We start from the raw sequence: 27934 nt of genomic DNA, 5'->3' as shown, positions 1-27934 counted from the left end.
CTTTTCTTTTGGCTAAAACAAAAGTCACTCTTGATAACGTTACAACGTCCTGCTAACGCAATTTTCATTTTAGAGCTTTTTCTTTTCTTTTGCTTTGTCTTCTGTACAGTAATGGTGTGCGTCTCTTGGCCAGGTCGCCACTTTAAACAAAGGTTGATTCTCAACTGATTTATCTGGTTAAATAAAGGAATTTCTTGGATTAGTTTAAATCGGGTTTCTGATCGACATGCAGCAGAAATCACGATTCTGGGTGTGCAACGCATCAATAAGGGTTATTATGAAACAAAATAGAAATATAATTTCCTCAACAATGTAATTGTATTATTTTGCAAGAGAACCCGGAGGGTAAGCGCTTTTAGAAGAATGTTTTCATTCATGAATGAAAAATGGCCGTTTCCGCAACCGTACGTCAATTCAGATGCGAAGGATATTTGTTTTTCTTTTTTGCCCCAGTCCATGCATCCACTTATCACATTAATCCACATACGGGGTTCATGTGTTGATATGTTATTACTGGACGTACAGGAGTTTGAAATTTCCACCATCAAATCACAGATGCGTGTGTACCATTTGTATTACGGTTGTGACCGGGTAGCTACGCCTGTGTAAACACAGGGCGGCCGCCGGGGCGCGCATGCGCGGTTTGCAGTCGTGTTCACACGCAGAAGAGGGAGCAGGTGTGACTGGAGCTGATCTGGCTGTGAGCTGTCTGTCTTTCGCCATCCTTGTCTCAGAGAAGTTACCCGTCTCTTTGAAGTCGACATTTTTCCTGGCCTGCAGGGAATTTTCTTCATTCGCTTTCCTAAGCCATAGGTAGGTAGCTACTGAAATAACTGACTTATCTTGATCCGATCCTGGCACAGTTGTGCAGGTAGCGAGCTTCGCCTGGTGTTGTGCTGTGCGATACTCTAGCAATCAAATGTTTACAGCCAGTGTGTTTTTAAAATAAAGGGGAGAAATATCGCCGAAACCACATTGCATGTTATGTTTCTGGACTTTTACGCGTTCGTAGTTTTTTTTTGTCGCATTTCGAGATTCGTAGTAGACGATTAACGCCAGGACTGTGTGGATTCCGAAGCGAATCAACCTCTGAAAACGCTTTTTTGATTTAGCCTCAAGGTATTCCACGGCCCCCCATTAAACGTCGCAAATTACTATTTTTTTTCGGGATTTAGTTTTCTAGCGGGTCCCTGCAAAATGATGTAATTAGGGGTGAAGATTTCAGCCTTCACACCAGCCGGTCTCGGTGGACATCCTACCTAGACATGAAACGAACTGATACATAATGCTTTGTAAGAGGATTATTTCCCTTTAGTGGGATTTTAGAAAAAGGGCCGCAGGATGCATTGTTGGTTTCAATCAAAAACAGACAAAAAAAAACCCCAATAACAGCCAAAGGCACGAAATTTGATTGTGCATGCTGTTGATCTCCTTTGTAACAACGAAAAGGGGCAAGGCTGTTTTTTTTTGCCTTTTTTATTTTCGGTCCTGCAGTTTTTAATACCAGGGCAACAGTAATGTGTCAGTTGACAAAACAAAAATCCCTGATTATGGGAAAAAATGGGGAATGTCTCGCGTCGAAAAACTCCGCTCCGTACATTAAAAATAAAACTTGCTGTTGACGTTTAATATGTGCATAATCGAGTAAGAGCATTGGATTATCTTGTCTATTTTTTCAAATCCATAGTTTAACAACCGTTTTTGTTTGAGTCTTAATTTCCGTCCTGTATTCCTCATAGTTTGGTCTGAGATTGAAAAGCTTTATTTTATGCGAAAGGAATCGTGGTTTTTCTGTCACGCCTGTACTGTATAGGTAGACACGTGCGACAAGACAGGAGGTCCAAAAATAATTGGTTAGACACGGGGACGCAATTTCGTATTTTGTGCTTAAACTACTGTCGCTAAAAATAATCTGGGTGTGTTGAGCCAAAATACACTATTAAATTTGTTTCATATTCGAAGGCAATTTGACTATTTTAGGTGCAATATTGAGTACATTCACATTCCTGTTGCCCTAGTTTGTTGAAACCAAACGATTACTAATCCTGCATGAGATGTCTGTGATTGACGTGCTTTAGTGGACATAATATGCCGACAGAACTAGTGAGGTAGCCTAGTCAAATCAAACAAAATTTGTGACGAAAACGCTTTGTGCATATTAAAATCCTTTCAGTAACGGTATGTCATGTTGATTTTATGTTGATTTTTTTTTGCTGACGGAATTTCGCATCGATACATTTGAGTTTATCTTAATTCTTCTTAATATTTTAGTCATAACGTTAAATATTAGGCATATTGCACAAGCGTCTAAACCGCAGTTAATTGCGGAAAGAGTTGGAGCATAAATAGCCAACAAAACAGGCATTCAGAAAGCATCAGGTTTTTGCATTTTTCCTTTTTTTCACTAGCAACGACAAGCTAGTGACAGGATAAAAAGAGTGAGGCCCGTTTATAATGTAACACTGGATACAAAGCCCTGAAATATGAGCGTGGTTCGTTTTTTGACAATGCAACTGGAGGAAATGTGCAGTTAAACCAACAGAGGCAGGGGCTGTGCTGACACTTTGTTTATTTTAGTCACAATAGGACACTCCTGAGAGGCACATTACAACGCAGAACTGTACTGTGTAAAACACCGTGCCCAAAATATTGAATTTCTCCGGTGTATATGTGTAGTGCCGGTCTTGTAATTCTCTTCATAGTTGTTTATGGGAAAAATACCGTCGTTCAAATATCTGAACTATAAAGGGATATCCTTCTTGTCCATATTTTTTTTTCTGCCCATTTGTGAGTGTGTCTGAAGGGAATAGTGTGGTCTGTACAAGAATTTTGTTCTCAGCTTTGGCAAATGCACCAGGTGAAACAGAATGCTTGGCAGCATTTTTGCGATTTCAGGGAAAGGTGCTTGTCCTATTCAGGACTTTACTGTTAATTTTAGAAAATGCTCATCATTTAAAGCCTCCCTGAGAATACAGTCAGGAAGCCCCAGCTATGGTCTTCCAGCTAAGCTGTTCTTGCTCCTCCACATGGGTTTAAGTATCGCAGGTTTAATGGTCTGCTGAACTTTTGATGACGTACTTTATCTCCCAGGGCATCTCCTGCTAAATGCCCAGCGTTGTTTCTTCTTATTAAATTAGACTACTAAGTCATTTTACAAGTCCTGCAATTTCTTTATATGAAAGCCGAAGCTTTCCGAAACGTGTTGGGGGGTGGGGGGGGAGGAGACTTTAAGACCACATCTTCATAATTAATCATGCCCTAGCAAAGCTAACAGGAGAAACTGATCTTTTTTAATTTCATTAGCTGACGTCTGTATCCTGACAAATGTGACCTGTCGTACGGTGCGTTTGCGGCCCTCATTTATAATTCATGGTGCCCCTGTGGTCTGAATAAGTAAGGAAGCAGCACCTCTTCCAGCTGGAGGCAATTAGGTAACGCAGAGGCGGGGGAGGCGGGGGGTCGGGGAGCTGCTGAAAGGGTGGGTGAAGTCAAGGGCCCATTATAGCGGCAGTGCGAGAGAAGACGAACGGCGGTAAATGGTTTCTCTCAGAAAATGAATAATTGACAGGCTGATGCTTTCGGCAGCCTCTGTTTTTGATTTATGCGCCTTTTCTTCAGAAGATTTAAGTTTTTTTTGCCTTCAAGATTTATGCAGTCTGCAAATTCCTATTGTAATTATGAAGCTGGGGTTGTGGGTTGTGGGGGGAGGGGGTGTCGGATAACTCCCAGTCCCTTTAAGAACTGGGCCCCCGAATGTTTCTCTTTCTCTGGCGCACGTGAGGCAGGGTGCACTATATCATCGCATGTGTGCTAGCAAAGGGCAGTAAACATGTCTCTCCTGGATGAGCTGTCACCTGCCTTTTGCGTACACTGTACACGCGCTGGTACAACAAGTCGGCTTTGTTTTTACCTGTATTGTTTTCCTCTTGATTGTTTGGTCCTGTCTGTTTGGTAGACTTCAGCTCAACGATTTCTCCCAGTGAGTGTGATCCCCCTTCCTGCCCGTCACAGCTCTGTTGTGTCAAACGTACACGCCCTGTGTGTTTATTGAGGGCGTACTGGTATCGTGAGCTTCATGGAGGTGCGCTGTGTGTGACATCGCTACCGAGATACTCCAATAGACTGGAGGCCGTAGCTTTCGTTTAGTATTTGTGGGGGGGTTGTGTGAAAATGTATTTGTAACGGGTAGTATCTTGCTTTGGATTGAGAGCCTGTTTCTGTGCGTAAGAGAAGAGACCAAGAAATGTGTTAATTCCTCCTTTCTTGGTCAATGTGGACTCAGTGAAACAAGAGAGCAGCAAAGCTTGATTTCCAGTGCGTAGGAAGACAACGTTCCGTTCGTTTTTGCTTCTTTACAGATGCTGATTGCTTGTGTTTTTTGAAACCCGAACCGCAGTATCAGGAATGGGGTTGCCAGAATAATTTACCTTTCCTTTGGAATATTCTGCGACTTCCCCTAAAGTCCTAGTTTTTACATAAAAACTGTACTTGTTGGGTCTCAGTCACTAGTTTTTGACTTGTGTTCCACTCGAGCTCTGTGACGCAGCCGGTGAAGCAGAGCTAGCCGGCTGCTGGCTGCTTTCGACTCCTTGACGACCTTATTTATTGACGTTAAATACACACCCTTACAGGCGAGGTCATACTGTCAGGCAGACAATCTCACTCCAGTGACTTTTAAGCTGTTTTCGTGTTTGTCCTGTAAATCAACTGAAGGGAACAGATTGTTTAACCACGTTGTAGGCTTGAACAATTTCCTTAACAAAAGCAGTTTAATAATAAAACCCCAGTAACAAGTGTATCCTTCAAGTTCAGCCTTCAAAGATGAATGTGACCTTACCCCGTTAACTAGTCACTTAGCACTGGTAGAGAGTCCCGGTTGTGGGAACCAGGATTCTCTACCAGTGGAGAAATTAAAAATGCTGAACAGATTTACAGTGTGTTTGCCATTTAATGGCTCTTTCAAGGGAATGATCCCAGATTAGTGCTTTGTGGTAGGAGAAAGAGGCAGTGCCAAGAGGCAGCTCTCCACTGAAGTGACTGTCTCAGTCTAGTAATGTGCGTCTTGGCCTCACTTTGTGCTTAGGATGAATGGCAGTACCTTGCAGGTCAGATTTTGGTTTAGTCTAGTACCTTCCAAAGCCCTAGAAATGAATGTACAGTAAGTAACAACGTTGTCTCCAGTGTGTTCTGTGAATTCTTTCAAATACTTTAAGGAGTTAATACACACACACTTTTGACTATTCACTGATTTTTCAGCAACAGATAAAGTAAATTCATATCAAACCTGGAGATTGCTGTTTTAATTATCTTTTTCTGATTATTTAAGACTATTTGTGGTTCATTTAGAAAGTGTTGCACAAGTGCAAAAGTTTGTGTTCCCTTAACTGGCAGTTTGTTTTCAGCTGCCTTTTTTGGGGCCTGGACTGAACAAAAAAAAAGACCCACCTGTCGTTTTGATGCCAGCCCAATGGCATTCAGACATTACACCTTGTTTTTGGAACTTGTGATTGGTGGGTTGGTTGTGAACTTTGACCTTGCTGCTTAGAGTCTGCATATACAGTAGCTTCCTTTTTAGCTAATACCACAACATGAGCAGAAGATAGGCTGACAGATTACTGTCTTAGCCAGATTTAGAGAAGTGTTGGAAAAACTGTGTATGGAGATATGGGTGGTAGCATATGTACCCAATGTGAAGTTGTTTTGGACAGGGATATCCTTTCTTATGTTACAATGTGAAGCTCACTGCACATATTCAACTATGTGGACTGTGCCAGTGATAAACCCAGGCTAGAAAATGTTTCCAGCGTGTGGTACTGTCACATTTGTGTCTTGAGTGTGTGGAGGTGAAGTTTGCACTGGGGAGCTGTGTTGGTGTGCACACTGCAAAGGAGAAAGAAGAATTTCACGTTGAAAAGTAAGATGGAAAAAACTGAACATTTGGGCCCATGGAGGCGCCTTTAATTGTCAATGAAAGAAAAGCTGGGCAGTTCATAAGACTTTCTGTCCAAGATTGTCTTTACATTTACTGTCCAATCATTTTGACCTTCCCGAGACTAATTCTGAGCCTTGTCTGAGTATGGGAGTCAGTTTTTTTTTCTCTAACGACAAATGTCTGTCTTTGTACTCCATTGCCAAAGACAGGGCTATTCAGTTATTATCTAGCTTGTTTCTCTCAAATATATAATACCAAAAGTATTATACTTTTCTAGTATTTTGCCTACTTCAAGCACCGAAGTGAAGGTTTGGTTAAACAGCAGACGTAAAAACAAATGGTAAATGAGAGGGGGCCATTTGTCCCATCTTCCTGCTTTGGTAGTTTAGTATCTAAACAAATTTAAAATATCCAGTTGTTTCTTAAAGTACCCAAAATGTGGGCTTCAACCACATTTCCAACCATGCTGGCTGGAAACCCCTTTCCAGGTACTATTTGCATAAAGAAGTGTTCTCCTCTTCTCTTCCCTAACTGAAGTCCTCTTAATTTTCCACTTGTGACCCTATGTCCTTGCTTTACTACTGAGTGTGAAACAGTCCACTGGATCGAGTCTCTTCTCAATCTCCTCTGTTCTAGACTGAAGAGATCTATATTCCTCAACCTGTCTGCATACAAAAGTTCCCTGAGACTAGGAATCACTTCTGTTTTTGTGCTTTGAACTCTGGCTATAATAATCTCTTTTGTGATATGGTGGCCAAAACTGAACACAATATTGTAGATGAGATTTTATCTGTAACCCATAACTTTCCTGGATTGAATCCACAGATGCTGCTATATATAGCTTTTTCTGTTTGCTTTTTCATTGCTTCCCCTTATTGTCTTGATGAGAACATAGAACAATGTATATTGACAACCAGATTCCTTTCATGTGTAACTTCCTGATCAGAAACACCCTTGCAGTATGCATAGTGTGTGTCCCTACAACCAGTGGGGATTACTTTGCACCTATCGGTGTTGGATTTCATTTGCCAAGTGTCAGTCCAATCCATGAGTCAGTGGGTCCTGTTTTTAAAGACCTTTATCATGATGTGTGAAATTATATTTCACAGGTCAACCCTGAACACGCAGCTCTTTAACATACTCGGATGTCTCCTCTGGATCTCCACACCTCGTCTTAAAATTGTTCCTGCAGGTTATATCGCTTCACGCCTCACCTGTGCAGAGTTGACACTTTTAGGATTTTCTAGAGCACCTGAGCATGTCGTGAGAACAGTGAATTTTAATACAGAAGCTTCTAGTTTTGTGTTTTTCGGAAAACTGGAATTAAAGCCTTCTGAGGAGTACACGTACTGAATATTGCTTTGTTTTTATTTTCTGAGTCTTGGCCCGAAATCTGTTTCTTCTTTCTTAGCTGTTGCATAAGTTATCACTCTCCAAGCTGTTCCTGCTTTATAAAATACTGTAATATTCTTTCTAGCTCCATTTCCTACAATGGCATGTGTTTCTGTGGAAAGCCTGCTAGCTTGTGAGCTCCTGGCCTTCACTGATCTGCAGCACAGGCCATCTGCTCTGCTTGCCTGGCTCTGCTTTCCTGGCTGTGTGCGTGTGGCTGGCTGCCCGGGCTCTGCTCTCCACTGTGTGCGGCGGAGTGAGGCAGGTGCACAGATGTGAGGATGCTTCTGAAACACTTGGAATCTTATGAGATAAGGGAGCGTTTGCAACTCGGCAAATCTGCACGTTAACAGTCCAGAAGACTGAAATGTATCACTGCAGCTCTTAAAAGCTAAACCTTTCTAGCTTCAGTTGCATATACTGCATAATATATGATGGGCCATCTCTTTAAAGCAGTTCAGTTATTTTTGCATTGACTTCATTCTTCACAGTGATTGTCTCTCGACACCAAGTAAGATATCAATCAGAATAATGGTAAATCACTCAATTCTTTTACTTTGCATAATACCAAATGAAATAATTGTAGCTGTTTTGTTACTGATCATCTTTTTTCCTTGAAAACAGAACTTGAGGAGCAGAAATAAGATCACTTTATTAGCCATATGCAGTTTCTTGCATTAGGAATTTGTCTTTGTCAGGGTTCTGTCTCTTTAGGAGCTCCTGGGTATGATCGGGTACACTTAACCATGTAGATGATTTTAGAAGCTTAATTATCACTTTGACTGTAGGCACGACAGGAGGTTGTGTGAAATGCGGAGTTAAGGAGTGAAATGGCTGCCGAGCCTTGAGACCATTTTCCTTTTTAACCCTTTATTTTAAACCACCTTGGAGAGTAAAATGTGACACTTTAAGGATTTCATTCAATAACAAGACGCTTGGACAAAAGTGAGCTACTTGGCACCAGGAGAAAACACGAGACACATCTGTCAAAAGGGGGGAATGCAAAGATGTGTGGTGGAAATGGACTTCTCCTTATGTAATTAAAAATATTCTTATGTTGTCTGTTTCATGATCCTCTTGAGGCAGCTCGTGGTTGGATGTCACCTCAGTAAAACTCCTGTTAAAGCAGTTCTAGTGTATGGCTAGATTGCAATATCTGCCCATCACTTCAATAACTGAATAATGAAATAATGCATATTAAAGGAGAAGGTTTAGAAGTACTGGATATGGTTGTTTCCATGGCATCTTCTTGCTAAGCAGTTTTTGGTACAGCATACAGATGTCTTTAGTGTTAATCTCATGGTCATATTAGAACTGGAATCAGTTTGAGGATTTGGATCCAAGGGCAAATCTACTGTAAGAAGTCAGAAGTGCCTATTCAGCCGAGTCCAGATTAATATTCTTTCTGAAAGCCTTTTGCCTCCAGCTTGAAAGACGTTGCCTATTCAGGTCAATAATCCACTTTAATTAAACGTCTATGTTAATGCCAACATGAAGAAGTCCTCCCTCACAGATGCACGCCATTAATCTTCTGTCATCAGCATCAAAATGTATAAACCGTTAAATTGTCACAGAAGGGAAGCAAGCTTTTGAAGTGAAATCCATACTGGAAATATTATTTTCTCTTTGTGCAGAAGTGTATCAAACAGTTCATCATAATTATGTTCTCTTTGGAGTTTCGTTCAAAAAGTGTCACGTAATTCAGTACAAAATAAAGTAATTTGGTTTGCTGCCAGCTTTAAAAGTACAAAATATGACATTAAGTAGTGCAAGTACAACTGTTTTAAGTACAGTATAATCCACGTACCTTGCTAAACCTATTGCAGATCTATAATGTATTAAATCTGAACTGATTTGCTAGCGATCTAAAAAAATACATAATTCTGAAGTGCTTATTAATACATTTTAAGCAAATACTTGTTTACAGGTACACTTGTTTGCATCCACATATACAGTACAATATTTACAAAGAAGTATTGAGGGGCAAAGTATAAATATAAGACAATAACCATTGAGCTTGTGAAAGCTATGTTTGCAAATGATTGTGGGTGCATCATTTACATCTCATAATACGTGTAAAAACTATAAAAGTAAATAGTAAACAGTGAATTCAAATTGATGAATGCTATGTTAAAATTGTACAATGCACTAGAAAGGCTTCATTTACAACTTGGTGTACATTTTTGGTCACTGCATTAGAGAATAGATATTTCAGTCCAGAGAAGAGCAACAGGGTACCTCCCTAGGCTTAGAGGAATGTCCTGCACTGATGGGTTAAAAAGCCTCAGATTTCAAGAGAAGATTCTTTAAAAAGCCCCTGTTCCCCAACATTCCTTTGTTTTTATACGAAGCCATGTGGAAGTATGGAACAAGTTACCAAGTTATGGTGTCGAAGCCTCTACTATATTTCTTTCAAGAAATGTCTGGAGGAGATCCTCAGATCCATTGGCTACAAGCAACCGACCAAGGTAAACGGGATGGGTGACCTCTTCTCGGCTTGTAACCTTTCTTCTGTTCAGCGGACACGAGCCACAAATGAATGTACGGGTCTCGTATTTCTCTTAGAATTCAGGTAATCCTCTGTACACTGTGACCCTAAGTGAAGCACACCAAGATGTGAGGAAGTAAAATCAATATGAAATCATGAAGCCGTGAGAGCAGCCGATGTTGCAATCACCTAGGCTTCCTTTTGTCTGACTTCACAGAGGAAATATGCTGCTATTTTGCATTCCCATTATTAGAGAATTTTAACATTTAACGGATCACTTCATTCTCAAACCTAATTTTCCTAATTAGACGCCTCTCAGTGTTTCAAGCCATAGTAATGTTCATGTTCTTGATAAACATTTAGCATTTAAAATGCTGCATAAAAGTAGATTGATTCATTCAGGTGCAGGTAGTTTTACTAGAGGGTCTTAGTTGGTGGGTTTTTGGTTTCTTAAAAATATCTGCCACTTCTTAATTTAGGCAAGGTTAGTTCTCATTTTGCCAGCAACAGGGATGATGAGCCTGTATACACTGTACGGTGGGTGATCTTTGTCTCTGTGTTATTCCAGCCAACATAGTTTTTCAGTAAAGAAATGAAGTGTCACTAAAGAAATCAATGAAATGTCTTTGTTTTGGTCTGTACCCTATATTTACAATATGTCTTGTAAAATCAAAGCCGTTCCAAGTATGCTACAATGTGAAAATCTTAACAAAATTAAAGAAGAGTTTGTAATTAAAATGTTATTTAAGGTCATTTTTTAAAGCGCCCATAGAACACAATGGCTAATGTCACAATTTAATAAAAAGATTAAACAAAACCAGTCAAGAATTAATATCCAGTTAAAAACCTTCCATTTACATTTTTACACAATTGGGATAAAAATAACAACTCTTTTAAAACTGACTTTTCATACAACTGCAGTATATAAATATTTCTGTGAGTTGTGTGCAATTGTGTGTGTTGATTTTTGGGGATTTGGCCCCAAAAAGACCGCACCTTAGTGTTGGGTCTGCCCAAGTGTGGTCTTGTGTGGTACATGACAGTTTGGTTCCTTTCATGCTCATGTAGTTTATGTCCTGTTCTTTAAAGATGATCACTCTTTCTCTTGATAACTTTGTTAGGAGCAGATCAGTTACTGTTGTTTTTACAAGGTCTTATTGTACTTTACCAGACCTTAAGGCAGTCCAGTGACTGGAACAGAGATGTATAGTGAAGTATCATATTTCAGTAATTATTCCATGCATAGTAAGTACTAACGCTGTAACAGTATTTGCTGATATGCATCCAACATCAGGCCCTCTGGCTAGGCATGGACTCAGAATGCAGCCCCTCCTCTTTACACACATTCTTATGGGAGATGTTAATATACATGTTTCTGAGTTATGCAGCATATTCCTGGGACCCATCTGTCGTGTAAATCAAGAACTACCTGTAATAGCTTTCTTAAGAGACCCGTTGTTCCTCATTTAGAGAGCTAATGGAAATTAAGATATGTGTCACCGGAAAAAACAAAAAGGAAATAGTGGGACAAATGTTCCCTTTATTTCTTTATACCCTGAGCAGACTGGAGTCTCTCATGAGCATAAACGTCAATGCTCTGAACAACCTAAGGGTCAACATGTTGAGCTTAAGCATATATTGCAATTTTATTAAAACGTTTGATTCACTTGAAACTTCCTTTTATTTCATTTGTAGTGACATAACACCACTTATTCTTCCGAATCTCATAACATTGCTATAAACCCGCTGTTTAAATTTAATTATTGCAGTAATGGTTGCCTGGACCCTACAGGCACCTTGTTTTGGTCTGGTAGAATAACATATTACTTCGCATTGCTGTAGTTCCCCTATAGAGCCGTCCCGCCAGCCTGGTGGTCTGTCAAGCCTGCTTATCTAATTTTCACTCCAGTTTTACTCATAGTGAACTACTGTAGGAGAGGGGAGGTAATGGGAGGTTGCACACTTAGGCTTTGTCTGAATTGCCTGATTAGTGATTCCCACAGGAGGACATTCCACAGAAGTAACTATTGGTGTACAGTAGGCGACAGGGACTTGGGGTCTGAGCCAGATAGCACAGGAGTAGATATTTGACTCTTTTGCTGTTCTGCCTTGAGGTCTCAGACCAGTAAAGGTTTGAAGGATTGAGAATGTTAAAGAAAAATGTGGAAGGGTTTTCTTTAAGGCTTTGTCATAATTGATGAAAATTGGATCCAGAGTATATTATACTGTAGCTCATTTGCTTAGGTACAATTTCCGGAAATCAGTTTTAAAGCTTCAGAGTTTGTGTGGAGATGTTAAGTAAAGATCAGTTGGAAATGTGGGCATAAAAAGCCTAAGCCAAGTGGCACACTAGAATATCTCTGAGGAGACCAGGAACATGCATCTTCCAGTTAAAGGGGAAACCTGACCATCTGAGGTTAAACCAAGTTATGTATGAGGGTGTTCCAGAGTAGGAAATGGAAGAATGTGTTTTTTGAATGGAGAGTTTTGGATTCCTTATGACAAATGTTCTAGCCCTCCTGGTGATTATATTAAAGAGTGATGAGTTGATCCATATGAGAGGAAGAGGAACTGAAGTGACTATGAGAATATAACCTCTGTGAGCTGAACTTATTTCATGACTACACAGGCTTCTCTGGAAGGGGGCCACCTAGGACCACGTAGGGTACTTCATAGGAGTCCACAGGGGTTCTTCACGCCAGATGTAGTGATAGACCATCCAAAGTTGCATGTGTAATCAGATAACAGACTGACTCAGGGCTACAGTTTGTGGCTTGGGGGTCAGTATTCACAATTACAGGGGTGCCCTCCATGAAAACTGACTTCTGGCCCTGTGAGCAGGTCACTGAATGATCACTGATAGGTTTGATGTGTGGTGACAGAAAACAGATGAACTCACGATTCAGCTTCAGCTTTTTGACAGATGGCCTCACATTCTCCTCAAGTACTCTCTGGTACAATGTGAAATTCATGGTTGACTCTATGATGCCAAGCTGGCCAGGCCCTGAGGCAGAAGAGCAGCCCCAAACCATAATGCTTCCACCACCATGCTTTACAGTTCTTTTGGTCAAAGGCAGCTTTTGGTTTTCGCCAAACATGACGTCTGACATTGTGGCCAAACAGCTCTACCTTTGTCTCATCCAGAGCACATTGTTCCAATAGTCCTGATCTTCACCTAGGTGTCTAGCAAACTTCAGTCATGCATCTATATTCATTTTTGAGAGCAGAGGCTTCTTCTTTCCTGACCTCGCATGTAGGGAAAAGGTGTGCAGTCTCTTTTGGATGGTTGGCTCATGCACTTTGACATTGACTGAGGCAAGACTTGCCTGTCAATCCCTTGATGTTATCCTGGGGTTCTTGGAGACTTCCTGCAGCTCTTGGGCTGAATTTGGTGGGACAACTTGGCCTAGATAGATTGCCAGTGGTTTGACATTTTCTCCATTTGTAGATGATCTTTTGGACAGTGGAGTGAATGACAACAAATTGCTTGGAAATGGCTTTAAAACCCTTCCCAGACTCGCAGGCATTAACAGTCTTTCTTCAGAGGGCCTCAGAGAGCTCTTTGGATCTTGGCATGATCTAGCCACACACCTCAATTGCTAAGACCAAACCAGACCACCGGTTTCTGATGTGTTTATATAAGGCAGTGCCCTCCAAGTTACTCTAGTGATGTTCTAATCATTTGCACCTGTTGTAGTGCACCTTATTGTAATTTTAGGCATTTGATGCAATGATAAAGGTAGGGGTGTACTAACTTTTTCCACACAAGGAAATTGCATTTCTGTTTATTTAAATAGTACAAATGAGTGCAAAATGTGATTTATTTTTTAAAATAACATCACCTTTACCTATCAGTACTGTTGAAATGATGATCAAATATCCTTTTGTCCAAAAATGTAAAGAAAGACAAACCTTTTCAAGGGGTGTACTTACTTTTTCACACCACTGTAGGTGGGTGTAAGAGCCCATCGTTGATGCTGACTCTCTTGGGGTTTCAATGGGACAAGCTGCTTGAAGTGGTGGATGACCTTTGAAGGGTGCAAGTTTTGGAGGAATGCTTGTTTATGGTTCTCTCTTTCCTCGTATCCAATGCTGATCTAAAGATATAAAGCAATAAGTAAATCTGGTTATTGGGAGGCGATTCCTTATGGGTGGTATGAAAAGAAAATATTGCGAATTTAATCCAGATTTGTTTTAAGATAAATTACCAAGTAGATGATTATTCTGCATATAAAATGGCTTTAGTTCCAGGAATATACACAATGGAGTTGAGGAAAATTGTGCAGCTTTTGCTTAGACTGTGGTAAGAGCTCGTTATTGAAAGCTGAATAAACAGTTCATTTACATTTCATGCTTAGTTTCATGTCCATATCCTGAGCAGGGGATTGCTAATGTGGTCTTTCCAGGGTCATGTAATTCTGGGTTTTCCAGAGTTTGAGCAATGTGAACATTAGATTTCTGTGCAAGGAAGCCTGCGCTACAAAGCAGATCCACGGACAAGCAGTTGCTTTGTTCCATTGTCCCATAGTGGCACAATGTGAGTTAACAGCAGCTCCTAGTCAAGACGACCCGTGACTGCAAGTCCTTGAACCTTTCCCGTTTCGGAAGGCATGCTAGTGAATGATAGCGGAATCAAGGCTGCCGAACTTGCAGAAGAGTTAGGCGTTTCTGTGTGGAGGCATTGAAACCATTCTCTGTGTGTATCCTGGCTTGTCAAAGGGTTCTCCAGGGTGAGTGTCCCAAAACCTGGGCTCGCAAGATCGCTACCAGAGAGTGGAGTTTAGTGAGGAGCTGCTGGAGCCCATCAGCACCCACCCAGTGGCATTTCCGAGGACTGGTTGTGAGATTCGGGTTTGTTACTGCGATTCTGGGCCCAAGGTTGCGTCAGAGCTGTGGAAAAGCATCACGTTTCCTCCCCTGAGGAAGTTCCACACGGCATTCTAAGATGGCAAGATTATAGCCAGCATCTGGGGTTCAAAACATGTATGGATAATTGATTACATGCCCCACCACGGTTCAGTCACTGGTTAATATTATGCAGACTTGCTGCTTCGGCTTTGTAAGCCATCTATGAAATTGTCACATGATGTTCTGCTGCAGCTTGACAATGTCTTCATTCATTAATGTGGGAGCAATAAGCCTAAAGGCTTGCATGGCCATTATTAATTTTGACATTTATTATAGTGAGGGCGGTGCGGTGGCTCTGTGGCTAACGATCTGCGCCTGTGGCTGGAAGGTTACTGGCTCAAATCCTGCGGCCGGCAGAGGAATCCTACTCTGTGGGGCCCCTGAGCAAGGCCCTTAACCCCAGCTGCTACAGGGGTGCAGTATAAATGGCTGACCCTGCGCTCTGACCCCTAGCTTCTCTCTCCCTGTCTGTGTGTCTCATGGAGGGCAAGCTGGGGCATGCAAAAAGACAAACTCCTAATGCAAGAAATTGTATATGGCCAATAAAGTGATCTTACCTTGCAAGATGTACAGTTTCATGACAGCGATTCCTTGAAGTCCACCATTTACAAGTGGTTTAAAAGACAAAAAAAGTCAGAGTGCTTTGGGATAAAGGTTGAGTACCCTGAGAAATGGAGAAGTGGAAAAATTCTTTATATACGCAAGTCACAAATGTCTTTAGCACCTCTTTTAAATTAGATGTGATGTTAGAATATGATTTGTACATCAAAACAAGGGATATTACTGCTATCTGATCCAATAGGATCTGTTTTTTAGTTTTAATCAGACCCTTTTCCTGGTCCTTGTTACTGATGAAATGTGTGGTGCGTGTAACTAAAAAAACATTTTTGCCTGCTAGACAGTATATGTTCCGAATCATGGCCTCTGGGCTGCCACCACAGCTTTGCCACCAGCTTTCAACGACTGATGCCGCAAAATTAACTTGTGGGGAAATGAGCAGAAGGGAGATGTCAAGAGGGAGAGTGGTATGAGCAGAGGTTCTCGGCCTACGGGAGTCTCTGCTCACCTGCGTCAGTTCGTGATCCCGGTCTCTCGGCGCAGTGAGAAGATATCGATACGGGTGACGGGACAGATGAGCCTCATGGTCCGGGTCCCCTGGGTCCAGACTTGTAAAGAGATCGTTCTCCCCTTGTCGTCCTGTTGCAGTTTAAGGTTTCCACGGGGGTGGAGACTTGTCTGAAACACGGCTGGTTTCCAAGGTAACGGGCAGCTGTGTTTCAGTACTGTAGGTGCAGAGAAGAAAAGAGCAATGTGGAAGGCTTACTGGAAGTGCTGAAGAAATGTTCGATAGGCAAGATTGAGTGCAGTGGGGAGAGACAGTGCGTGTCCAATTTTTACAGCACACTTCTACGGTGGTTTTAATGTATCGGATAGGACTTTTCTGAAACATACAGTAACGCCTCATAAAGTGTACACAACCACTGCAGAATGTGTGGATTTGAAAAAGCTTTGCAGAAAAAATAATTGCCTTTTTCATCATGGTTGTGAGTTTGAGAGCAAAAGAGGTCATCTTTGAACAGTAAAATGTTTTTTTAGCTATTTAAGTTGTTAGTAAAAGCTTAATCAGCAATTCATTGAAACCTTAATAATGGTCTTTAAGGCGTGCCACAGCTGTAGTGTGGAAAGAGTTATTGCTATAATTCTGTTTTTCATAGGGTTGTGCACGTTGTCCTAACAGCTGTGTGCAAGAATGTGATCTTAGTGTAAGAGACATATTTTTCAATTTGATTCAGGCTTATGAACCTCTAGGGGAAATTTGTTTTGTGCCCAGCATAAAAGGACAACAAAAATAACCATCACCAACCAGATTGTGGGAAGAACAACATTTCAGTGCATGTCAAATAGTTGTGAAATTGCACCGGGGACTAAGTGTTTACTGTTGCACCTAAAGGCACAGAGGCATTTCCCAGACGGGAGTAGGGTAAATTTGCAATGGAAGGGTTGAGACACGCACTCAGCAATACTGATTCCTTCTTCAGTGCCCTGTGTTTGAAGAGGGCATTCAGGCTGATCTGATTTACTCTAAATATTGTGCTACTTTTGTCCATTATTTCCCCCCATCCTGTACAATTTGTAGGACTGATGTCTGATCCTTTAGTTTAGTAACAGTAATTTAAGATGCTTTCAATAATGGTAATAATAATTGCCTACACTTATATAGCACTTTTCTGGACACTCCACTGAAAGCGCTTTACAGGTAATAGGGACTCACCTCCACCACCACCAATGTGTCAACAAACCTTATTTCAAAGTGGGTTGGAAGTGCGACATTTTTCCTAAAACCAGTTAGGCGTTTTTGTTTTCTCTGAACATTTGACTCGAAAGAGAATGCAACACGTCTTCAGTTAAATCACTTGGACTAGGCCCCGCAGTTCTGTAAGGGCCTGCGGGCTTGTCGTTGGATAGAGCCTTCCATTCAGTGTCCTTCCTCTCCGAGGAGCTGGCGGCTGGTTAAAGGGTAGAGGACCTGGAGTTCGTCAGTTTGGATTTGGAGGAAGGAAGGCGTGCGTGGGGAATGGTTATCACTCTTGGCACTGGAAAGTGCAAAGCGCACAATTCTGTGTGCCGCTTTAAAATTGAAACGGTGTCGCTGTGCACAGGGATTATGTGCCAGTTCCCTCTCAACAGGGGAGACGAGCTTAATGAAACTCCCCAAATTCTTATACAGTTTATACTTAAATACAGTACTTGTCCTTCTGTTTTTAACAGTCGCAGTGTTCTTGACCATCCATTATCATTCCTCTTATCGAGAGCGTACCCTTCTGAATTCTCTGCGTTTTAAGTAAATATTGCCAAGCTTTTAGTATTCCGCAGACGGTCTAGCTGCCTGGCAGAGTTTGACATTTTCACATGACAGGTGGCTCCAGCTCTGTGTTTGCAGCACAGAAAAAAAAACCCTTCTCTTCCAACAGCGCAGTGTGCCTGTTTCTACCAGAAGGCCCGTCTCAGTGGGGAGTGATAGATGTGGTCAGTACTGTAATGCCGATTATCTCTGTTGATAATTTTTCACTGCACTTTTAAACAAGCCCTCCTTCTCCTCTTTCTCACACAATAGCCACAGAGCACTGCTGTTTAGCTTCATAACGTAAAAGAAAGCGCGCTGTACTGCGGGCAGGAAGAAGAAGAATGCCGTTCTTGTGCACAGCAAAAAGAACAGCATTCTTCATTCAGCATTTTGATTTGCAACCATGTAACTGCACGAGCAGCCTGCTGTTGAATTAACTGAAAGGGACACGGATGCCAGGCACTTTCCCCTCCACCCTGAAGCGGAGATGCGGCGCCCGCAGTGCCAGGCTGGGGACGAATGAGGTGTCGTAATGCTGCCAGTTGGGCTCTCAGTCTGGGAGGAAACCGGCTGCAGCATCCAGAGGTTTTTAACCAGGGGAAGAAAAGTGTCCCCTGGCAGGCCTGCAGCCTCAGGGTTGTTATTTATTATTAAAGGTTTCAGTGTAAAACTTGAGTAGTTTTGTCATGGCGAATCATTTCTGCTGTGAACTCATCTGTGGGTAATATTGTAGATCTGCACACGCTCTCCGTGTTTGAAATTCGAGCTGAACCAAATTTATTTTGGTTGGCCTGAATTTGATCTAATGGTGATGGGTACGCGATTGTTTTTTTTAACTTGGCAAATTTACAGGTTTTACAAACATTCAGACATAATTATTAAAAGACTGGCACACGCGTGCAAATAGCGATGGTGGAATATTCTTTTCAGGTTTAATAAGCGATAAACCATCTAGAACGTTGAAGATATGATGTTATTGAGTAGAGATTAATTTGTAATGTGATCAACTGTGTGCAAAGTGTACAGGTTCTGGAAATCTCTGCTGGCTTCCAGGCAGGCCATACACCACAGATGGTTTGATGGCATGAATGTCTGTAAGAACACTGAAATCCTTCTAGCTGTGGCTTGGTGCATCATGGCATTTGACTTTTAACGTTCAAGTTAGTTCAGACTGTGCCCTGCTGACGTCTTCAGATTCACATCCGAGAAGTGGCTGATTATTTCAGGTGGCAAGGTAGACCATCACATTCAGAAAAGTAGTCTAGAGGCGGAAACTCTAGGATGATGGCAGCAGAGATTGTCTCAGGTGCTGCCTGTCGGTATCCCTCTTACAGTGATGAAGTCTGTCCGTGCTGTAGAAGCAGCTTCTCTTTAGCAAATGTCGGGATCCTGTGAATATCTTCCGAATATCCAAACTGATATATTAAAATGGTTTCATGTGCAAGAATCTCATTGTTGAGGATTGATTGACCTTTGCCCTTAAGGACTGGATTTGAGGAGCCTACATATTGTATACACATATTTTGCATGCACTGCTTTTAAAACCAGTAGGTAGGTTTCAAATCGCTCCTCTTCTGTTCTGAACTATGTGTCCGACTGCAGTTCTGCTTTGCATTTAGTGGTGTGGGTTGGCAACGGTACCCTCTTGTCATGGGTGATGAACACACAGCTGCTGCCTCATGGTAGGCTTCTCTGGTCTGCAAATCTGTGGAGATGAAAAGACAAAGGGCCTGCAGCAGAGGAATTGAATTGATCGCAGTGCTCCATGTACAGCTGTGATCTTTAATTAGTCTCATCGCCTTGCCTCCGGTTGTATAGGCTCTTTCTCCCCAGCGCTCTGCTAAACCTACTGTACTGTAAGTATCTGGATGCTGAAAAGCTCTTGCATTAGACATACAGCGAAGAAACCAGTCAAAGCAAAGCCGTTAAACTCTGTAAACAACAACAAGTGTAAGAATTGGTGATTTATTAAATCTGCCAGTTATGCTCAGATATGATTGAATTGTTCTGTTGAATTTGTTGGTATAAAGCAGGTATTCAGGGTTTGCACAGTGCAGTTGTATGTTCATGTTCAGCCTCGTTGTAATGCCAAAGTATTCTCGTTATATTAAGGGAAACTGCTTAGCAAATGAATAATGAAATAGGTCGCGTCTAAAAAACCATGAGCAGACCTTGCTTAAACAACAGGCAGCGAGAAAGAAGAGACTTCCCCTCGCTTCAAGGCCACTGTGAAGGCCAGTTGGAGACCCATGACCGGAGCCTGGGGTGGGGAGGCGGAGACTTGCGGGAGTTCTGTTTCTATGGAGCCCAGCCTGATGTGCTGGGACTGTGCCCTGCAGAAGGCCTCAATGCCCCGGCAGGCTGAATGGCTCTGCGCGATGTGATTATACCACTCGCACAGAGAGAAGAAAGGCCTGGTAAATACCCATGTCCTCCCATGTTGCGCTGAGGGATGTTCAAATAATGTCTATTCACACAGGACAATGCAGGTCACTGGGTCATAGCTCCAGATAAGCAAAAGAAAGCAAGCCACACTCGGTTTTACCTTAGTAGAGACCAACGAATGTCTTTGATTTAGTGTGTTCTTGTAAGATGAGACCTGAACATTTTGCGACCAAAAGGTCTTCATTAGAGTGTCAAAACACACTTCACGCTGTGCAATAAACATAAAATAAACATGTGGCAGGTAAATATTCTTAGAATAACAGTGCTTCAGTTAAATGTTAAATTTAGAGAAAGTGGTAGATCTTTAACATAAGAAATGTCATAAGACAGAAGCGAGTTTAATCCTGTAAATTACTTATTAACGTGAAGGGTAAGATAAGAACTGCAGTATATTACACTCCAAGAAGGATGAAAGGTTGAATTTGACATTTATCCAATGGGGAGTCAGAGGTTTAAGGTTACAAATCTAGGAAGTGTTCACATTTAAAAGGTAATAATTCAAATTACTATGCCTCCTGGAACATTTAACCTTTTCTGTACCCATTACTAGAAATAATTAATTGAAACAGCTGTCGCAATTGATTTTAATTATATGCACCTGATTGCCTCTGTGGCTGCTGGTGAGCACTTTATTGGATAACTTTCAATTTTTGTGCTCTGAGGGAGACATTTTAATGTCTACAACATCTGTCTACAACATCTCAAAACTATTGTTTTTTCGGGGGGTGTAACTGAGGGTGTGGTTAGCTCTTGGTAATGCTACTTGTGTTATTTCCTTTTGTTTACAGAGATTTCTTACTCCAGCGGAAACGACAGGTTTCCAGGTTCTTCCTGTTGTTGTTGTTTAATGATTCTCTCACGCTCTTCCATTTAACCTTTGGAATATGAATATGGTTGTGTGCTCGTAAACTGTGAGACTCTTGATGGTAGTTTAAACAGCTCAACAGCAGTGCTTCATGACTCTTCATCTAGACAAACATCTTACAAAGCAGTTCTTTAATTATTTCAGCAATCAACTGGCTGATTACGGAATGCATTACACGCTAAGCGCCGAACAATGGAGCAGATTAGAACAGCTGTCTTTTTGAATTTGAATTTATTTGGATGTAACATTCTTTGCTTAAAGGTCACGTTGCTGTTTGTTTGACAACTACGGATTTGAGATTAAGTTTTTAGAAGCCTTTTGATAGTCATGTAGATGTATGCGGATTTGTAGTTTGATTTCTCAGAAACAAGCAGAGAGGTAAAAAAATCCTTTTACTCCCACGGGTCCTCAGTCTCAAACTGTGTTTCTGTGGAAGTGGTGTAGGTACCCTTACCATGAAATTTAAGGAGCAAAAATGTTTTTCCACCAATGCAAATATCACAGGTGGTCTACAAGTCTTTTTTTGTGTTTTAAAATTCATTATTCCATCTTAATTTCTCATTACTGTTGACTAGATCCCCCTAGCATGTTTGTCTAGACTCTGCTACTGTACATTTTTCTCCAGCAGTCACTAATTGTTCATCTTGATTACTAAGAGCAACTCTGTACACCTGGTCGTGGGTTATAAGTCGGATACAGTGGCTTCCCCCCCTTTTCCTAAATAATTTATAGGCGAGTAATACAACAGAACATCGTCATTACAATTAGTCCAGAATTCTGTCAGTCAGTCTTTGTACAAAAGAAGTGTTGGATCTTATTTATGTTTCTAGTGTGTAATGGCCCATTGTTTTGTCTGCTGTATTTCAGGATAAGCTCCAGAGGTGCACAAATGATGATCGGCTGAGTTGAGAAGACAGCTGCACAAGAATCTCTCCTGCTTCGCGTTTTATTTTTAAGTGCGTCCCCCTGTGGAATCACTGTAACGTTGTTCCGAATGGTATGCGGTTCTTATTGTCATCTGATTTATTTTGGGTTTGATTGTTTGCTTGTTGCAAAGGTGCTGAAATAGCCACTTTCATGCCAGCGATGGTAGGATGGTGGACCAGTGGGTATAAAGAGCTTAATACTTTACTGTCTGCTTTCACAGAAACCTGTCTTACATCAAAGCAGTTGTGTTTTACACATCAAAAACTTCAAAATAAATTGGACAGTACAAGTTAACATTGTTACATAACTATTTACTTATAACGTATTAGTTTCGCACCATTCCTACAGGAATCCAGAACTCTGTGTAAATTGACTCCTCCCCCCAACAATTACACTAACCCCAAGAACCTGATCCATTTCTGATGTGCCAAAGAGCACGTACTGTAGACAGAAGCTGCTCTCTGTTTAACGTAATGTAGTTCCTTTTTGATCCCTGTCAGATGGTAAATACCACAGCATGTCATAGTATATACCAAAAGGTAAAGGTGTGAACTGTTCGCAACAGATGCTAATTCTACCAGTAGCTCTGACACCCTTTTGCTGAGGCGTTTCATTTTGACGATGAAGTTTCGAATAAAAGACAGAAAGTTTACGTTACAGATACACGCGTTTTCGTTCCTTTCTAGGCCTTCATTCCTAGGCTAGTGCCATTGTAAATATAATTGTAATAAAACCAATTGTTTCTCAAGCTCAGGTAAACCAGATTTTTAATTGGAGGCTGCGTTTAGTCTCTTATATTTGATATTGGAGAATCAAGTGAATTTCCTGTGCCAGTATGTGATGGAAGTACGCTGTGCTATGTGCTGATTTTTGCTTTTTTTTTCTTAAAAAAAATACATTTTTGTACAACATTGTGGATCTTTTGTGCACTACAAGCTTTGCTGTAATGATCAGTGTTGAAACTGCACTGGAACTGTAATATGAAGGACCGTGGTAGACATCAGATCTGGCGTGTTCCAAACCACTTCACAAGACTTGAACTGGTCCAGACCATTATTTTGTTTTAATTAGATTGCAGCGTAACCAGAAGGTAATTTGTGTTTCTTCTTGTGTCCTTCCCTTAACCTTGCTGTGTCCCTGCAGCCGTCTGTATGATGAGTCTGGGGCTATGGCCAGCGAACCCCTTGAAGGCTTCCATGAAGTTAACCTAGCTTCACCCACCACTCCCGACCTGCATGGCTTAGCGGAGACCCGAGCCCTTAAACACAGCTCCTCGCCCAACGTCCTGTACCGTACCCCCCCCTCTGTGAGCACCGGCCCCTGCCCGCCCAGCGCCCTGCGCGCTGACCAGCTGCCTACTCAGCCCGTGTACTCCGCCCCCAGGCACCTGGGCAGCGAGGAGCCCCACAATGGCAGGTTGGTGGTCTTGTAGAGGGAAGCCAGCGGTGGTCCATCCGTCCTTTTTCATCCAGTTCAGGGTCGGGGGGTTTGAGCCTGGCAAGCAAGGGGCACAAGGCAAGATTCAGCCTGGATGGGACGCCAGTCCATCACACACAGACACAGACGTACACATTCACACCAGGGCCAATTTTCCCAGAAGCCGGTTAACCTACCAGCATGTCTTTGGACTGTGGGAGGAAACCACACGAATAAAGGGAGATCATACAAACTCCACACAGACAGCACCCCGAGTCTTGAATTGAACTCAGGCCCCCAGCACTGCGAGGCAGCAATGCTGACCACTGCACCACCATGCCACCCACTTCAGCTGCATTCACAGGTTTCATTTTCCAGATGTTATTTTTTCAAAATGCAATTCGGTTTTCTTTGATGATGTAAAGATGGTGCTTGCCAACTTCATCAACAACAACAACAACAACAACAACAACAACAACAAAAGGCTTTTTATTAACTTGTCAGTTGTCTGAATCTGTTGAAGCCTACAATTTAAATCGGTTCACCTTGTGAAAAATCCTATATTTTTCTTCCTTTTATTTTGTGCTTAGATATTCAGACTATTACTGCATCTGTAAAGGTGTAGGGTTACTGCCGGGGATCATGAATATTTCATAGATCTCTAAATATTTAATAGAAATAATGTAAATGTAATTTTATGGCGTAAATGTAGCTTGAAGCAGACATCCAGTTTCTCCAGAAAGATCAGTGTGACCAGTGTAAAATGGAAAAGCTATGGTAGTAGCTATGCCTTTATTGTACAGTGAGTATTGTGCTCTTGTGTTTTATCTAAAACCAGGGGCATTGGCCATTTGTCATTCATCTCAATGCAGTCTGAAATTCTTGCTTCCAGAGCAAGAGTGTACACTTTGGCTCAGGTCACGAGTTGCTTTTGTGCTGTTGTTGTGATGAACAATGATTCCTGGGCTCCCCAGGATTTCCTCCGGGAACAGAGAACGGCCTCCTTTGCCCTGCTGCTGCTTGGCAGGCCAGCGTGAACTGTACCGCCCGTGTCATTCCAGTGTCCCAGGGGCGGACGCTCCGTTCTCCCACGGTGCCCGGCTGGAGGCTGACTTCCAGGAGGGGGTATCGGGAGGGGAGGACGGCGAGGAGACTCTGGGCCTCAGCACCGACAGCCTGTCCCACCTCAGGAGCCCCTCGGTCATGGAAGTAAGAGAGAAAGGGTATGAGAGGTTGAAGGAGGAGCTTGCTAAAGCGCAAAGGGTAAGGCATCCCCAGCACTGCACGCGCACATGACCCTTCACAGTCTGTACTCTTCCACAGCTGTCCACAGAACTTTCCAGAAGCAGTCTGGGCGAAGTACCTTGTTCAAGGGTATGGCAGCAGTGTCCCATTTGGGATTTGAACCTGCATCGTTCCAGTGTCAAGTCCAGAGCCCTGAGCTGTACTTGTTGCCGTCCCTGTCCTACACAGACTAATGCAAGGTGTTAAGGCTCAAGAGCAGGCTGAGCAGCGTTACAAATTCACAGACGTGGCGGTATTGTTCTAAATACTGTACAAAACACAATGGCAAAAGGTGTATTCAGCTCAAATGTCTTATCTTTTAATATCAAGCGTATTTTAATGACTTTTACCATCAGGAGAAATAAAAAATCATTGTAACTTAGTTGGTCACCGATCTTGTGACTATTTTTAAAAAAGATTTTGCAATGAAAATTCTACCATTTTAATTTGAAATTGGAACTGTTAGGCATTAAAGGTTAATGTGTCACCCCAGCAGCTTGATATAACAATTGGTTATTATTTCAGGAAAAATAGTAAAATAAAATCTAAAAGCAAAATTAAGACATTTCTGAATTTTATTAAGACAAACATAATTAATGTGTGATAATTAAGAATGATATTAAGAAACAGTGTGGCAGTTTGATTTTATTCTTTTCTGACGAGCCCGTGAAAAAGGAGCCTCTTCCATCCTTGGCCTGTTCATACTGAGAGCTCTGTTGATGGTGAAGGCATAGGAGAAGAATTGGAAAAGTCTTTCGGTTTGCCCTAGTCTGAATGTCTGATCCTGACAAAGACAGCTTTCACGGGAATGGAGCAGGGCAGTGTGTAACACGGTAGTTCTTCAACAGGAAATTAGACCAAAATCCTCTTCGTTTCCAGCTGTGTTTCAGTGTTAAAACTGAAGGGGGTTCCATTCGGTTTCCATCATTCATATCCTGGAGTTACCTGGAATCAGTCAGGTCCTTGTCTGCTGTGTAAACACTTCCAAAATAATTGCTGTGTGTATTTCTGACTGGCTTTTGTTCATACAATTAGTGATGATTCTGTGTTGGACTAAAGGTAATGCTTAAAGTAATGTATATAAACCAGTTGCATTTGATTACTAAAAATGTTGGAAAAGAAACATTGCCCTTCTCTGGCACCCTACAGCACAATAGGAAAGAATGCATTTTGCTCTTAAAAAAACTGTGGAATATCCAAGTTCCTATGGATATCGTTATGGGTTAAGAAGGGAGCCAGTGTTCGATTTGACTGGCCTTGTGAATCTCTGTTGCAGACAGGGATCACCAGAGGAAAATGGGACTTGTAGTGAGATGGGGATACCCAGCATATCCAAAACCTTCTTCCCTGACATATGGGCTTCCCTGTATAGCTGGAGCTGGAATTCAAATGGGAGAAAATACATTTACATATATAATTATTGTAACGTAGTCAGTTATTTTTATGACAAGATATGGCAAAAGAGGCAGTTCAAGTCTCAAGAGTGTCCCATGTGGTAGCAGTGTGTTGAGTTTATTCCGCCCCAAGTGCTGTCCTGCAGCAGGTCTTACAAATAGCATTGCAGTGTTTTTCCTCATGATAAAATGCTTATATATACTTATTTGTATGTTTTAAAAATCCCCTTTCTAGCTCTGGTAAATTAATAATACAGATAGATACACAACCATGGTAAAGAAAAACAGTTGGAAAAGTTTAACTACGGTATTGAAAACCAGTGCTTAGAATGTACTGTAACTATAAAACATGTGTTTTGAGACTTTAGTCCCTTATTTGAATTTGCCCTTGTTTCCAAGCCACTCGTAAGCGTGCAGATTCCCAGGTGGAAAATAGGTTAATCACCAGCTCAGAGGAGCCATGTGTCAGAGGCCTTAATCTGTGCTGACATTGAGAAATCCAGAGAGATCTGTCTGGCATGCCAGCGAAAGCACAGGTTGTACTGTGAAAGGAAACTTTATTCCTCTCTGGAATGCAGTCTCTCTGCACAACTAGGAGCTTAGCCTTCTTATTAGGAACTTCCAAATAAGTGCTTAGTGGTACACTGAAGATTCTAATATTAACAAGTACAGTATTGTAAGTGTCCTTATGCATTTCTGCATCCTAAGCACAATTTGAATTCTCCTACATCCTTGTAATAAACACTGCATAGACAGGTTTCTTCGTTAATCTGCTCTCTGAAGTCCGTTAACTTACCGTAATGTGTACTTGCTTCACTGTTCTAATCCACTTTGTGCTTTTTTCCCCTTGTAATACATAATGCATGCTGCAGCCATCCAGAACACCTAAGTTTGCAGTTGAGAGCTGTTGTCATTTCCCATTTGAAACAAAAGCATGTTTTCTTTAATGGGCAGGAATGCATTTCAATTTCTTTGACAGTTTCCTACAGAGTAATGTGAACTCAGCTCCCAGTTGGTCATGGATAAACAACTTAAAAGGCTAACAAGAAATGAATGAGTTACATTTTTCTAAATGGATACTAACATCTCGTATATACCTCTGCCCTTCCACAAGCCAACTGCTTAGGCTATCACCTGTACAGGGTTTGCTGAGATTTTTCTCTTTTTGAGGTATCCGTTTTGGGGAACTGTAATTCCTCCTATATTTTTGTTTAGCTGAAGTATAGTGTCCCTCAGTAGCATTATGTTTACACTGTATGTTCTCTCCTGTTCCTGTATTATAAACTATTCTACCCATGAGGCCTTGCAAGCTTACTAGTGTATGCATACCTTTATTACCATACAAAGTTACTTTTTGCAATTTATTGGCTATATACAGCAGGGACAGACAATTAACATACCATTAAGTATATGGGTCCAAAACATGAGGGTGAGATTGGAGCAGGATTTGGAGAACTGTGATACTGAAGCACGTGCACAAAAAGAGACATAGCAATTCAAATTCCAAATATAAGCCAGATTCTGTTTTTATGCGTTTGAAAGTTGAATTTTTTTTACAAAACTAACATACACTAAAAAACACAGAAAACAAGACAAAAACAGCCAGACGCTGAACAGAAAGCTCACACTTGCTTATGCCTTTTTACAGATTTCTAATAAAGATAAGTTTACGAGTTGAAATCTGTGATAAAAGTAATTACTAAATGATTTTATGCATTAAACAATCAAGGATATGTACAAAGCTCAGATCCTACGGAATTGCTTCGTTGTGCCTGTCCTACAGAAATGACAAATTCAGTTGTTTTGAATGGCAATACAGCCGAGAACCCCAGTGCTGGAGAAAGACTACAGAGGCTTAGTGTACTGAATTAAATTCCCTTTGACTGTGCACGTCAGTGTCAGAACGCGTCTTTGAAGTCTTCTCTGAAGGACCATCCTGTGGAAGAGGGGGCTGTGGTTTCAAAAAGACAGAAAAGGCACGTATGCAAAAGATTGCAGAGGCTTGCCGACTTGTCAGTCCGCTTTGAAACAAATTAAC

General features: G+C 41.6%; 1 protein-coding gene across 3 annotated transcripts in view; it reads left to right on the top strand.

The window, feature by feature from the left end:
• Nucleotides 1–633: 633 nt before the first annotated feature.
• The window catches only part of rab3ip (RAB3A interacting protein (rabin3)), a 39969-nt gene continuing 12668 nt past the window's right edge, over nucleotides 634–27934 (top strand). For 2 of the 3 annotated variants that reach the window (XM_088922809.1, XM_088922806.1), the window contains exons 1-4: nucleotides 634–813; nucleotides 21743–21872; nucleotides 22946–23218; nucleotides 24280–24481. In XM_088922809.1, the coding sequence (XP_088778935.1) occupies nucleotides 22971–23218; nucleotides 24280–24481 (450 nt within the window). In that variant the 5' untranslated portion in view covers nucleotides 634–813; nucleotides 21743–21872; nucleotides 22946–22970. The remainder of the gene's footprint in view (nucleotides 814–21742; nucleotides 21873–22945; nucleotides 23219–24279; nucleotides 24482–27934) is intronic. The other variant, XM_088922808.1, reaches the window with a different exon arrangement.

This window comes from Atractosteus spatula, chromosome 8 (assembly GCF_055471065.1).
Source record: "Atractosteus spatula isolate fAtrSpa1 chromosome 8, fAtrSpa1.hap1, whole genome shotgun sequence".
In the NCBI taxonomy this organism is placed as follows: Eukaryota; Metazoa; Chordata; class Actinopteri; order Semionotiformes; family Lepisosteidae; genus Atractosteus; species Atractosteus spatula.
The sequence above is the reverse complement of the archived record's forward strand: the minus strand, read 5'-3'. Positions and strand labels throughout refer to the sequence as shown.